The sequence below is a fragment of the Pagrus pagrus genome (assembly GCF_965226575.1).
Source record: "Pagrus pagrus genome assembly, chromosome: 4".
Classification (NCBI taxonomy): Eukaryota; Metazoa; Chordata; class Actinopteri; order Spariformes; family Sparidae; genus Pagrus; species Pagrus pagrus.
The window spans coordinates 34,144,863-34,159,706 of record NC_140188.1 but is presented as its reverse complement, the minus strand read 5'-3'; the positions used below and the strand labels follow the sequence as shown (position 1 = coordinate 34,159,706).

Below are 14,844 nucleotides of genomic sequence, written 5' to 3'. Positions count from 1 at the left end.
CAGTATCAGAATCAGGCTCGAACATGTATGGCTGTACTGCAGCCATGGTTACCAGCTGTAGCAGCGTTATTTTGGATCACACTAACTTGCTCAGCATGACCTGCTCTTCTCTGCCTCTGATAGGCTACATCCTGCCCATTCAGTAATGTAGACACAGTGTGAAAAGGGTGCCTCAGCAATGCACCATATAAGAAAAATAATGTGTTTTTTGAAAATTAAAGTATGTAAACCTCTTCTACTAGGACCCCCAAATAAAAGTATGAACCTGAAAATTTGCTTACATGACCTCTTTAAACCCTTTGGGACTTTGGGAGACTGCTGACATGGACCTGACTTCAATAACTTCATGTTCACAAACTGTAGCAACAACAAGAGTGTCCAAGCTGTGCTATAATGATAGTAATGGTACAAACAGCACCATATGAAAAATTATTATAATAATGCCAACCTGCTAGGGTCGGTTGCCGCAAGTTTGTGTGTGTGTGTGTGTGTGTCCGTGTGTGTGTGTGTGTATGGCGGTAGAATCGTGTCATAATGCGTGCGCACCTATCAACTGAACGTGTCACACGCGCGTGCTTTGACGCCTGTGCAGCGAGCAGCGCCTGACGTGTAATGTAGTTTCCTCATTGACTTATAATGGTCCCCCGTTCACACGCACGTTCACACGTGATGACTGCTGCACGCCGGTAATCACACTACGCGTAGTGACTACGCGTAACATTCATGCATTTTTATGCGAACGCACGCATTAACGCTCGCATGAAGATAATTGAACATTTTTGTCACACGCTCACATGTAGGCGGAAATGACGTGCGCAAACTATGTCACGCGTAACAAGATGCTGCGTGCGTACGAAGCAGCGTGCGCACGTCTGTCTGTCACTGTTTGACAAATGTTGTCACGCGCTCACACACGCGTGCGGTCGCAGTTTCTGATGTGCGACCGGAAGTTGATCTGCACCGTGCGCAACACACCGCGTACGTGACTGCCTCGCGTAGTTGGCCTTTTCATTTTATTGAAGTGTCGTCAACCAGGGGAGGCAGCAGTGAGCCAGACACTGCTGCCAGAATTATAAAAGAAGAATGAGAAGGAGGAGAAGTGTTTTTTTTGTTATATATATATGTATATATATATATATATATATATATATATTAGGGATGCACGATATATCGGTATTAATATCGGTATCGGTCGATGTTCGTCATTTTTTAACTTATCGGCATCGGTCCGATGAGTAAAATTGGGCCGATATGCACAACCGATGTATATCCGTTGCTGTGTCGGGAGAAGGAGGGGGAGGGGGATTTGGCCATGTGTATTTGTTTGGGCACGTCAGTGACGCAAAGGCAGCGCGGGATTGTGGGATGTTAAACGGAAGAGGAGAAAAAATGTCAGCGGTGTGGGCGTTTTTCACTGTGTCAAACGAAGACATTCGAAAAGCAGTGTGCAACACCTGCAAAGTCGAGGTAATGCGAGGAGGAAAACTCGTCAAGTCATTCAACACCACAAATTTAATATGCCATTTGAAAAACCGCCACCCAGAGCTACACAAACAACTGCAGGAAAAAAATGCTGCTAACATTAGCCAGCAGGCTAAAACGAAAGCAGCTGAAGCTCGGAGTCCAATACAGCAGGTACTTGACCAGACGAAGAAATTTGGCAAGGACAGCGCAAAAGCCAGGACAATAACCGACAAGGTAATGGAAATGATTGCTCTTGACGACCAACCATTTTCCATTGTGGAGGACCGAGGATTTCGGCGGTTGATTGAGCATATTGAACCCCGCTACACCCTACCAAGTCGGCGCTACTTTTCCGACGTCTCCCTCCCTGGTTTGTATGAAGTCGTGGCCACGCATATCCACAAATTGTTGGACAATGTGACTGACATTAGCTTCACTACGGATATATGGAGCTCGGACGTAAGTCAGATGAGTATGTTGAGCCTTACTGCTCAGTGGATTAATGACAAATTTGAAATGAAGAGAGCTGTTTTACATGCGCAAGAGTTTGCAGGATCGCACACGGGAGTCGCCATCGCCGGCGCATTTGACTGCATGTTTGCTAAGTGGAAAATTAAAAAAGACAATGTGCATGTTGTGCTCCGCGACAATGCGCGGAATATGCAGAAGGCAATGGAGGAGTGTGGCGTCAAAAGCCTGGGCTGCATGGCTCACACGCTGCAGCTAGCAGTGCATGATGGAGTGTTAAGCCAGCGGAGCATTTCTGACTGTGTGGCGATCGGGAGGAAAATAGTCGGACATTTTCGCCATTCTCAACTCGCTACCTCTCGGCTGAGAGACGTACAGCAAGAGTTAGGCATGAAAACCATGATGCTACAACAAGATGTTGCCACCAGATGGAACAGTACTTTTTATATGATGAAAAGTCTACTGGATCAGAAGCGCGCACTTGGTGTGTATGGGGCCGATCATGAGCTGCCTGCGTCTTTAAGTGCACATCAGTGGGGCCTCGTTGAAAACATGACAACGCTTCTCACTCCATTTGAACAATTAACGAGGGATATCAGCTCACATCTGGCTACTACTGCGGACGTGATTCCGTCTGTTGTGGCACTGAAACGTTTGCTGAGCAAGGCAGCTGACACAGACAGTGGGGTCCGCACAGCAAAGCACACTCTACTGGAAGCTGTGAACGCGCGATTTGGAAGCGCTTTCTCTGAGCCGCTGTACTACTTGGCAACGATCCTTGACCCCCGGTACAAAGACCGTTATTTTGACACAGTCACCAAGCAAGCGGCGGTAAATATGCTCCAGAAGCAAGTGGACAAAATGACGCACGGCGACAGCGCTACGGAGACACCGGACACAGAGGAACCGCAAGAGAAGAAGATAAGAATAAGTGACGAGGGTGGAAAGTCGCTGCTTGACATGCATGACGAAATTCTGGAGGAAAACTTGACCATGGAACAGCAGGCAGGCCTGACAAGCCACACAAGTGTGCAGGTATAATATTATCAGACCCAGTCTTTTATAAAAAATAACGAAGTCCTTTGTGTAGTGAATTTTTTTAAAATTAATGTGCTGTGAATTCTATAGAGTTACTAAAATAATAGATTTACTAAAATGAAAATGCTAATTGTTATAAAAAATATTTAGCAATGCTTCTCTGCCCCCTTGAGGTTGACCTTAAGCACTGGTCATCTCCTCAGAGCAAAGTTCATCAAAGCTCTTAAGGGGAGGAGGACAATGTTGTAATGTCTAGAGTACTGCTGGTAATTTATCAGACATGCATAGTTATACACTTGTCTACATTCCTGTAGGTGCATGGCTATCTGAGTGAGCCCCTCATCCCCAGAAATGAGAGCCCACTGCAGTATTGGAAAAGCAATATGTCTCGCTTTCCTGCCCTGGCCAAAGCAGCATGCAAGTACCTTTCGGCTCCATGTACAAGTGTGGACAGCGAGCGTCTCTTCTCTGCTGCATCACATATTGTTGATGAAAAGAGAAACAGAATCCAGTGTGAGAAAGCAGAAATGCTTCTCTTTGTCAAAAAAAACCTGCCTTTGCTGATGTAGTAGGCCTGGACTATACCTTACTGTACAGTGTTAGGTGGAAACAGTTACAGTGTTTGGGACATTTACTTTGAGTACATTGTGGCTGCTTTAGGTTGGAAAATGTACAAAGACCACCATGTCTGTTGAATTACAGTTATGTCACAGTTCTCATATTTTGATTGAACATTTTTAGAGATGGGTCTTGAAATTGACTTGTTTTTTTATGTTTGCTTGGTAGAAACATTGTTTCAGTGTTTGGACATTTACTTGAAAATTACAGTGCAAGTTGAAAAAATGTGCACTAACACTCAGGACATGTTATGGATATTTTGATTTAGCAAAAAAAACCTGCCTTTGCTGAAGAAGTAGACCTGGACTATAACTTACTGTACAGTGTTAGGCGGAACACTGTTTCAGTGTTTGGGACATTTACTTTGAGTACATTGTGGCTGCTTTAAGTTGGAAAATGTACAAAGACCACCATGTCTGTTGAATTACAGTTATGTCACAGTTCTCATATTTTGATTGAACATTTTTATAGATGGGTCTTGAAATTGACTTGTTTTTTTTATGTTTGCTTGGTAGAAACATTGTTTCAATGTTTGGACATTTACTTGAAATTTTCAGTGCAAGTTGAAAAAATGTGCACTCACAGTCAGGACATGTTTTTGATATTTTTGATTTAGCCTGTCTAGTGCACAGAGCTGAAAACACGTTGCCATGAATACTGGCATGTTTGATAAGTGGTAAAAGTTGGTTACTTATGTTTTATGGTAGCCTGTAACCTTGTTATTTGGAAGTAAAATACATTCTGAAAATAAAGGAAGACATTCAAAAATTCAGTTTGCATGATTTACAAAATTTACAAAATTTTATCATCTCAGAAACTTAAAAAAAACAAACACATATCGATATCGGTAAATATCGGTTATCGGCCATAGCAGAAAAATTCATATCGGATATCGGTATCGGCCAAAATTTTCATATCGGTGCATCCCTAATATATATATATATATATATATACATAGACAGACGTGCGCACGCTGCTTCGTACGCACGCAGCTTCTTGTTACGCGTGAAATACAGTCTGCACGTAACAACGCACGCACGCACGCACGCATAACAAAATTCTCATGCGTGCACACACCCGTTGCTGCGCATCTCTCTGGTTGTTTTGACATTGATATACCTTCATAGCGTGTGTGTGTCCGTGTGTGTGTGTGTGTGTGTGTGTGTGCGTGCGTGCATGACTGTGTGACTGTTTGTGTGTGTGTTGATTTGTGTTGGTGTGTGTGCAGCCAAGCTCAAACAAAAATGACAGGTGGACGAAAATTATATATATATATATATAGATATAGATATATATATATAATATATATATATATATATATATATATATATTTTATATTGTGTATTTATATATTAAATGTAATGTAATATATATATATATATTAAATGTAATGTAATGATTTGCAAACCTTTTTGACCTTTATTCAATTAAATAAAGTTCAAAGTAAAGATATCAAACTGATAAACACATATTTCTAAGTATAAGCTCATTCCAAATTCTGTATTTATTTACTTTTTACACGCTTACATAACTTTTTACAGTTGCCGTTTGATATAGTACAATGTTATTAATTCAGCAGATGCTTATTGTGTGAATCAATGTGATCATGATCTTCTAGAAAAGTGATTTCAACTTAAAAAGTATAGCCCGACTGATATATTAGTTGACTAATATTAACGCCCGATATTGGCTTTTCACAGATATATAGAGATCAAGGTATATGTTCTGTCGTGTATCGACGTCTCGTTCTTTGTTAGTTCAAAAAGTTTTTCAGATTCTCAAAAATCACCTAAAAATCACCAGGGGTCTTGTGCTGCAGTAGAGTTTTATTGCCGGCAGGAAAACCGAGACTACATACACAGACAAAGTCTATGAGGAATGATCTAACATTGAGCATTAGGTGTCTTCTTTTATACCCAAAAACTGGGAGTGGAAATACCCAACTCCTCCCATAGCCTCATGGTCTCATCCAATCCTTACTCTTCCAATAGCTATACCTCAACTTTTCTGACACGGGTATTTTTCCTTGGTATTCCCCTCCTCCTTCTTTCTCTGGAATCAAGGCTGTTCCTGACACCAATATCTCCTTATCTCTTTCCTTGGTATTTTTTAAAACAAGGTATTTTCCTCAGAATACACCATTAGCTTTCAGTAACCCTGGCCTTAGGTTTTTAAAAACAAGTTTCCTTCTTGATATATCCCATTATGTTCGATTACTCTTTTTTTTATTGCATTCTTAAAAAATAATAGAAGAGTTGTTTATTTGGTTACATGATTCCACTCTTGTGTCTGGTTACATTTCACATCCATAGGGTTTACAATACAGTAAATTCAATTGATAAGTGCACATTCAATCAGCTGGTGTGGAATAACATACATTTTAACCACTTATCATGATCCCTTCACATTTGATTATCATTTAGAAATACACAATCATTATCAGTAACTACTTATTTTAATTTTACTCTACAGTTCCCAGATATTTACTTGGGATAATTCCAGTAAAGTTTACTGTTCCATTTGTTATTTTAGACAATAAAGTTTATTGTTAAACTGTAAAATATCCTGCCTTCATTACATATCCTTGTTACAAGTGTTTGCTAACCACATTTAAGAGGTAACAGCACATCCGCCAATACATTGAAATGGGAATTTTTGACTCCCTAATAATTGAAAATTGGTCTGGCTGTATTCATGAGTCCTCTTAGCACCTACCTACTCCTAGCTGTATATTTGATATATTCGGCTTTATTGCTGAAACACATACCGCAAGTACTGTTATCATCATTGGAGAAGAAAACACGTGTTCTGGATTAAGAGCAGCAGGCTTTGTGACCATCGTGGCCCCTCATGGCATCTTTCTACCCTCCAACCTGACCGGCTGCACCGCCCAGTGAAGGAAGACAGTTGGAATATGAGCCATTCTTATCCAGCTTTTAAGTCTGCTGGCTAATGTCTGGTCACTGGAAAATGAAATGGACAAAATAGGCTGGCAAAACAATGAACCTGCTGTAGAGGAGGAGAGGAGAGAGACCGACCTGATGAAAACTGTAACCAAAGAATTACAGACAGCTCACAGCCTCACACCAGCCTCTGAGAGCTAACAGAATAATCCACCACAGCTTCATAGAGTGACTTTGAAACCCCAAATGACTTGTTTTAAAGAATTTCGTTTGATATAAAATGCAGAGTTTTAAAAATATAATTTCCACGAGGCACTAGAAGTTTGTTCTCAGCAGACAGACCACAGGCAATAAACCTGGCATATAAAATTCCTCATACTCGCAGCTGTAGCGACATGTTGAGTCCTGTTCTTTTGACCACAAGATAATACACAGAGCGGTTAGGTGGTAATCCTACATCTATGCACATTTCACCTTGTTTCATTTAGTGTTGCTTGAAATATGACATGCAGTGACCGGAAGTGATGACTGCGGGTCATCAGTAAATACTAGTTCATTGGTCCACTCAGCCATCTTCCATGTTATTAGGGCCCGAGCACTGACCAGTGCGAGGCCCTATTGTATTTGCTAGGATTATTAGGGCCCGAGCAGGAAACCTGCAAAGGCCCTATTGTATCTATAAGGATCCTTCCACGAGATCGCATATTTGGCAGCCTGAACATACCCCAAAACTCACCAAACTCGGAACATACATCACATTTGGGCGCCGCTATCTGAATTCAAAATAATTAGGGGTGGGTGTGGCCAGGGGACTCCATAGCGCCACCTAACATCTATTTGTCCCCGCGACATTTTTCTCGGATCATCATGAAATTGGCAGGACTCATAGCTCTCATTTATTTAGCCAGTAATTATTTTTATCGGAATTTTTGCCGCAACAGGAAGTTGGCCATCTTGAATGGCGTGCAGCAATTTTCATTTTTCCGATACTGTTTTCAGGCCTTTAGGATGGTCGCAGACTCACCAAATTTGCAATGTAGCTTTTCCCATTTCGTACGTACAGCCAAACACCTATACACTCCAAATTTGGCACACACATCCCCAGTCACCAACATTGATATCTGATATGGGTTTGGGCCTTTTAACTGAAAAAATGGCTCTATAGTGCCCCCTGGAATATTTCAAACTTGAAGCCCTGCCTCCTACATGCACATACACTAATGAAATTCGGTACGCATAAGTATCATGACCAGACGCACAAAAAACCCTCTTGGACCCATACCCTCAGTCCTACAGGAATTTGGTGATTTTAGTTCAAATCAGGAATTTCGCTGCCATTTTCACCCATTTCTATGCCTCATATTTTATCTAAATTGGCCTACAGGTTTAACACCACAGACTTCACAGTCACTAAGTCTCATCCTCATACCTTGATGATGAAAAGTTGTCAAAAACTTTCGCATATGTTATTCCTGGTGGGCGTAGCAGTGCTACAGACACTACACTACAGACTGAATTCACTCAGTAGCATCCTCATACCTTCAACAGCCTGTGTTGTACCTTGTGGGCATAGCAGTGCGGTCAATTTCGATCCTTCACCATAAGCAGGAAGTCCTTATAACTTCAACATACAATTTCCCATCTTCACCAAATTGGTCACACATGTAGAGGGGCTGGCCCTGAATACGTCTATGCATCAATACTGTGTTTAGTGAGAAGATGGCTCCAGAGCGCCCCCTGGAATATTTCAAACTTGAAGCCCCACCTACTACATGCACATACATGAACACAATTTAGTATACATATGTATCATGACCAGACGCACAAAATACCCCAGGCACCGAAACCCTCAGTCCAACAGGAAGTCGGCCATTTTGGTTCACAGCAGCCATTTTGTCAAACTTGAAGTCCCGCCTCCTATATGCACATACATGAACGAAAGTTGGTATGCATATGTATCGTGACCAGACACACAATAAACCCTCTTGGACCCATACCCTCAGTCCAACGGGAAGTCTGCCATTTTGGTTCAAAGTTGAGATTTCGCTGCCATTTTCACCCATTTAAAACCCATTGCTATGCCTCGTACTTTATCTAATTTGTCCTACAGATTTAACACCACAGACTTCCCAGTCAATTAGTATCATCCTCATACCTTGATGATGAAAAGTTGTCAAAAGCTTTTGCCTACGATATACCTGGTGGGCGTCTACTGGTGCGGTTAATTTCAATGACCCCCTTATGGCTTTTCCCATTCTGCACGAACCCAATTTCTAAGCCTCGTACTTTAACTAACTCATCCTACAGATTTAACACCACAGACTTCACATTCACTCAGTAGCATCCTCATACCTCCTACCCTCATGCCTGTGTTGTACCTGGTGGGCTTGGCGGTGCGGTCAATTTCGATCTTTCGCCATCAAGCAGGAAGTCCTTATAACTTCAACATACAATTTCCAATCTACACCAAATTGGTCACACATGTAGAGGGGTTCTCCCTGAATAGGTCTATGCATCAATACTGCATCATATGCATAGCGCCATCCACTGGACACAGGAAGTCACTGAAGATGTCACTGTTGTGTTTTGTGTGACACGTATCCCATTTAGGTAGGAAATTTCCACATGCAACGGGCGAGCACTCATCTGGGCGTGCAGCCTCCAACGGCGCCACGGCCTGACGTACGTGGGGCGAGAGCCCGCTCATCGCTGCTTGCAGTTTTAATTAGGGCCCGAGCAGGAAACCTGCGAAGGCCCTATTGTATCTGTAAGGATTATTAGGGCCCGAGCAGGAAACCTGCGAAGGCCCTATTGTATCTGTAAGGATTATTTATTAGGGCCCGAGCAGGAAACCTGCAAAAAGGTCTATTCATCAATACTGCATCATATGCATTGCATATGTATATGTATTGTTTCTGTAAGGATTCTTTTTCTTTTTCCTTCCATTCAACTGCATATTTGGCGGCCTGAACATACCCCAAAACTCAACAAACTCGGAACATACGTCACATTTGAGTGCTGCTATTAGAATTCAAAATGATTGGGGGTAGGTGTGGCCAAGGGGCTCCATAGCGCCACCTAGCGTTCTTCTGTCCCCGCAACATTTTTCTCGGATCGTCATGAAATTCGCCGGACTGATGGGTCTCAAGGATTTAGCCAGGAATTATTTTTGTCGGAATTTTTGCCGCAACAGGAAGTCGGCCATCTTGAATGGCGCGTGACAATTATCATTCTTCCAACACTGTTTTTGGGACTTTAGGGTGGTCGCAGACTCACCAAATTTGCTATGTAGCTTCTAACCCATGAGTACATTAATTCAATACCATAACTGCCCTCAGGCGCGGAACGACAGCTCAGTAGCGCCCCCCTTATGGCTTTTCCATTCTATACGCACCCATTTTCTATGCCTTGTACTTTAACTAACTCGTCCTACAGATTTAACACTTCACATTCACTCAGTAGCATCATCAGACCTTCAACAGCCTACGTTATTCCTGGTGGGCATGACGGTCCGATCTTTCAATGCTTGACCATTGTAAGAGCCACGTCAGTGTATGGTGTGTGTTGGACACAAACTGTCCACTAGGTAGCTATGTTGTGTTTTGGGTCACATGCACCCATTTAGGTAGGAACCTTTTACCATTGCAGCACACACTGGACACAGGAAGTCAGCCTCATATCAATCAATCAGACGTCATTTATATCGCTATGTGCTGTGACGACAAACATCATCCAATTTACATGACATTCACAGGTTGTTTTCTCCAAATCATACACTACAACATAACATATAATTGATGGGTGAGCTCTAGGACCGCATAGAGACCGCATTTTTGGTGGCCTGAATATACCCCAAAACTCACCAAACTTGGAACATACGTCACAAGTGGTGAAAAATGTGATAATTAACATGACTGGGGGTGGGTGTTGCCAGGGGACTCCATAGCACCTCCTAACGTCGATTTGTCCCCTCAAAACTTTTTCTCCGATCGTCATGAAATTCGCAGGACTCATGGGTCTCAAGGATTTAGCCACAAATTATTTTTAACGGAATTTTTGCCGCAACAGGAAATCGGCCATCTTGAATGGCGTGCGGCGATTTTCATTTTTCTGACGCTGTTTTCAGGACTTTAGGATGTTCGCTGACTCACCAAATTTGGCCTGTAGCTTCTTACCCATGAGTAGGTAAATTCAATACCACAACTGCCCTCATGCGCGGCACGACAGCTCAGTAGCGCCCCCTAATGCCCCCCTTATGGCTTTTCCCATTTTGTTTTTTTCATTTCTATGCCTCGTACTTTCTTTAACTAGTCCGACAGATTTAATGCCACAGACTTCACAGTCACTAAGTTTCATCCTCAGACCTTGTCAAAAGCTTACCTGGCGGGTGTGGCGGTGCGGTTAATTTTGATGATCCCCTTATGGCTTTTCCCATTCTGTACGATCCCAATTTCTAAGCGTCGTACTTTTACTAACTCGTCCTATAGATTTAACACTACAACTTTGCATTCACTCAGTAGCATCCTCATACCTTCAACAGCCTGTGTTGTACCTGGTGGGCGTAGCAGTGCGGTCAATTTTGGTCCTTCGCCATCACGCAAGAAGTCCTTATAACTTCAACATACAATTTCCCATCTGCATCAAATTGCTCACACATGTAGAGGGGCTCGCCCTGAATACGTCTCTGCATCATTACTGTGTCATATCTATAGCGCCACCCTCTGGACACAGGAAGTCACTGAAGATGTCATTGTTGTGTTTTCAGTGACACGCATTCCATTTAGGTAGGAACCTTTCCACAAACAACGGGTGAGCACACATCTGGGCACACGGCCTCCGACAGCTGGAACGAGCTCACCTGAATGGAATGCAGCCATCATTAATGTTAGAAATCCCACCTGTGCTTTTCCTGCTATGAGAAGTCAAAATGTCTGCTGTGAAAAAGGTCTATAGGGCCTAAACAGACCAGAGTTTCTGGCTGGCAATCTAAGGGGAATGAGGTTCTCAGTGGGTCAGGGACAATTTCAGAACGAGGGTGAGAGTCACCTGTGTGCCATTCCCAACCTCTTTTAAGCCTTCACAAAAAGGGCATTGTCACACCATGATTGGCTGGAAGGGAAATACCCCAAGCTGCTTCCACTCCTCAATCAAGAGTCAGTCTACGCACCCTGCGCACAGGTGATCTGAATCACCAGTCTTGAGGGATTTTGGAAAATCAGCCTAAAACAAAGAAAGACAGCAAGTCTCAAACAATGCTACAACCAGATGGTCAACCTCCCACCTGTAGGCTGAATCATCCTTATCTGAGATGAGACCAATCACGGTGGTGTCATCCGTGAACTTCAGGAGATTGACAGACTGATGGCTGGAGATGCAGCTGTTGGTATAGAGGGAGAAGAGCTGAGGAGAAAGAACACAGCCTTGGGGGGATCCGGTGCTGATGGTCTGTGGGTCAGAGACATGTTTCTCAAGCCTCATATGCTGCCTCCTGTCAGACAGGAAGTCTGTGATCCATCTGTCATGGCAGGTTTACTGGGGGTGAAGGTAGTGAATGTGATTGTTAAAACCCCCAAAACGGCCATCACTTTTTGCTAAACGAAAGTGTTGGACCAACAGATGGAATGCTGGACTGATCATCATACTCTGCTAACATAATTAAACCCAGTAGGTGATTTGTTCATTTTTAACAGGGGGATGGCTCAATGGGAGCACCACCCTGCCCTGACACACCTATGCACACCCAAAGGCCATTGTTGACGCCTTAACCATAACTGTGACATTTCTAATTCTACAATTCCATTTTATCCAGTTATCTTTCTTCTCTCCACTCCAACTGTCTTTTCATAACTGTATTAAATTAGTGAGTAAATACACCTTTAAATTGTATGTAGTGGACTGAGTTTATTCAGGCAGGGTTTTCTCATGTTTCTCACAATACACTACAAGCAGGGTCATTTTAAGTTACATGACCCACATGACCCCTTGGAATTTTTTACCATCTAAATTCCTTGAAGGACACACAATGAACATTGTGCAAAATAGTAGAGCCTGACCGATTCATCGGTAGGCCGATTTTATCGTCCGATATTAGCCTATCACAGATATATCGGTATCGTTGTATATATTGTCCGATATGCACCAATATGAAAACCTTATATTTAAAAACTATAATGCAGAAAAACATGCTTGGGCTAATTTATAATTGGTGTAATGACATAGTTTGTCCAGCAGAGTGAGCTTCAACGGGGGATAAAACAGCTGGTGTCAGGAAATGTAACAGCTACCTCACTAATGGTTAAACCATAAACCAGCACAAAAATGACAATTACCAACATAACATAAGCCACCATGTTCTGAACAGGCACACTAAAAACCCTAACAAAAAGTAACATTTTAGTTTTAGAACAAGCAAACTTGTTGTGCTCCTCTACACGAGAGAGGCGCTGGGAATCCACCGGAAGCTGCTTGTCACGTCTGCTACAGGTATTGTTCCGCCCTCCGCACAGCATCATACCATGAATGTATAAAGAGAACCCAGCAGGAACGTTTCAGAAGCGGTGCCTTTTGTCTGACCGATTTTGTTGACTTGCTCAGATTTTGTTGATCTGGTCATTTTTCGTTTTTATACAATCGGGAGTCTGCACAGGGTGTTTTATTTTGAAAATTGACCGGATGCTCTATGCCGTTCCTGTGTCTCTGACTTCCTGCCGGCGCAATCTGCTCTGTGCCGCTTGTTGCGGCTTCCGTCAAAAATCGACCAGGCAGCGGAACGCAAAGCAGCCGTGCACGGCTTGACTAAACTGTGCGCCATCGATCGTGACCGCTTGCGATTTGTAACACACTTTCTGCTACTAGGGGATGGAGAGTGATGGCAGGTTAACAAGGGGGATGCTTTTTGGTAATTTTGCTAACAAGGGGGACGGCATCCCACCTCATCCCCCCTCAAATCGCCTACTGATTAAACCTTAAACCAATGGAGGTCCCCATAGCAAGTTAGATCTCAATCTATTACCAGCCTTAATTCTTTTCAAAGCACCAAGCACACAGCATCTTATCATGGTCTAAGTGCTGTTTGAAAGACCTAGCAACTATAGGACTATGTTGATGTGTCTCTCTGAACTTCTTTCCTGTGTGACCCAGTTCATGTGCTGAGGGAGGTGGATGTGGGGAGTCCAGCTGAGGGGGCAGGGATGGAGGATGGAGACCTGCTGCTAGCTGTCAATGGAGAACCTGTCGAGTCTATGGAGCATGATGACATTGTCAAAAAGATTAGACAGAGTGGTGATAAAGTCACCCTCACCTCTATATCTATACCAGGAAGAGACTTTTACAGAGAGGTATGTGCAGTCATATCAGTGTGTTGACAGTTTGATTCATTACACAGATAATGTGTCAGGACTCACTTTTAACTGCTTTCTGTTGTTTTCCTGCAGTTAGGCATTTCTCCCCTGTTGTTCCATGATGAATGGATACTCCAGGATGACAGACAGCAAACCATCTCCCGCTGCACTAAGAACCTGAATGAAACCCCTCTAAGAAATGGAGATGGACATCTGACATATCCCACAATGCATGTTGAGAACACAGAGGAGGCTGCCTCTGGTTTACACTCAGGAAATTTAACGTCACAGGTATGATCATACTATTCGTTACATCCTCTATACTGTGACCCCTGCTGGAATACTGTGTCCCATCAAGGGCAAGGCGATGTGTATTGATTGGCATATCACAATGTCCACAGTGGAACACTGGGATGGATGATGACTTAGTTGTTTTCAGCCTCTGAAGCTTGAAACGAAGCCAGCTAACTGTAATAAGAGGAAGCGAATCTAAAAAAAATAAAAATAAGTTGATATGATATTATTGGGTAGAGGGCTTATGCTGCATTCCAGACGTCTCGGAGCTCGAAAATTTTGGACCTCCAACTAGAAAAGGCACAGTGGAATGCCACTTCAAGTCTGAATTCCTACTAGTAAACTCGGGGCGAATCCATCTATCCCGACTTCATGAAGAAGCATCTGTCTGACGTCACACAACAATGGCAGCACGCATGGAGAGAGGGAAGGATATATATGTAGACAGATACAGTATTTGTAGGCGAGTGACTGAAATATTTAGATACGTTTCCAAGTATAACAGTACCCTGTTACCTTGCATCATTTTCCCTCCTCCATTTCATTCATATATGCAAGGAGGCTGTACTGCCAATGGTTTATTCGTGTGTACACTTGTCAAGAAAACATTATGTCACAGTCAGGTAAGTTTTTAGTTAACTGTTGGTGTTTTGCACCTGGAGCAATTGGAGATCAGAAGTTGGAAATTTCAACTAGGAAATTTCGAGCTTTGATGTTGA

The 14,844-nt window shown here is 42.9% G+C and overlaps 2 protein-coding genes across 2 annotated transcripts in view; both read left to right on the top strand.

The window, feature by feature from the left end:
• LOC311256225 (Na(+)/H(+) exchange regulatory cofactor NHE-RF3-like) overlaps positions 1-14,844 on the top strand; it is a gene marked incomplete at its 5' end in the record, with an annotated part of 73,270 nt that overhangs the window by 45,264 nt on the left and 13,162 nt on the right. The window contains 2 exons of the mRNA XM_084351081.1: positions 13,632-13,828; positions 13,925-14,122. Coding sequence (XP_084207207.1) covers positions 13,632-13,828; positions 13,925-14,122 — 395 coding nt within the window. The remainder of the gene's footprint in view (positions 1-13,631; positions 13,829-13,924; positions 14,123-14,844) is intronic.
• Positions 1,803-3,770, top strand: LOC311256553 (zinc finger BED domain-containing protein 4). Its single transcript, XM_084351683.1, has 2 exons — positions 1,803-2,967; positions 3,285-3,770. The coding sequence occupies exons 1-2, from the start codon at positions 1,933-1,935 to the stop codon at positions 3,537-3,539; spliced, it is 1,290 nt and encodes a 429-aa protein (XP_084207809.1). The 5' UTR covers positions 1,803-1,932; the 3' UTR covers positions 3,540-3,770.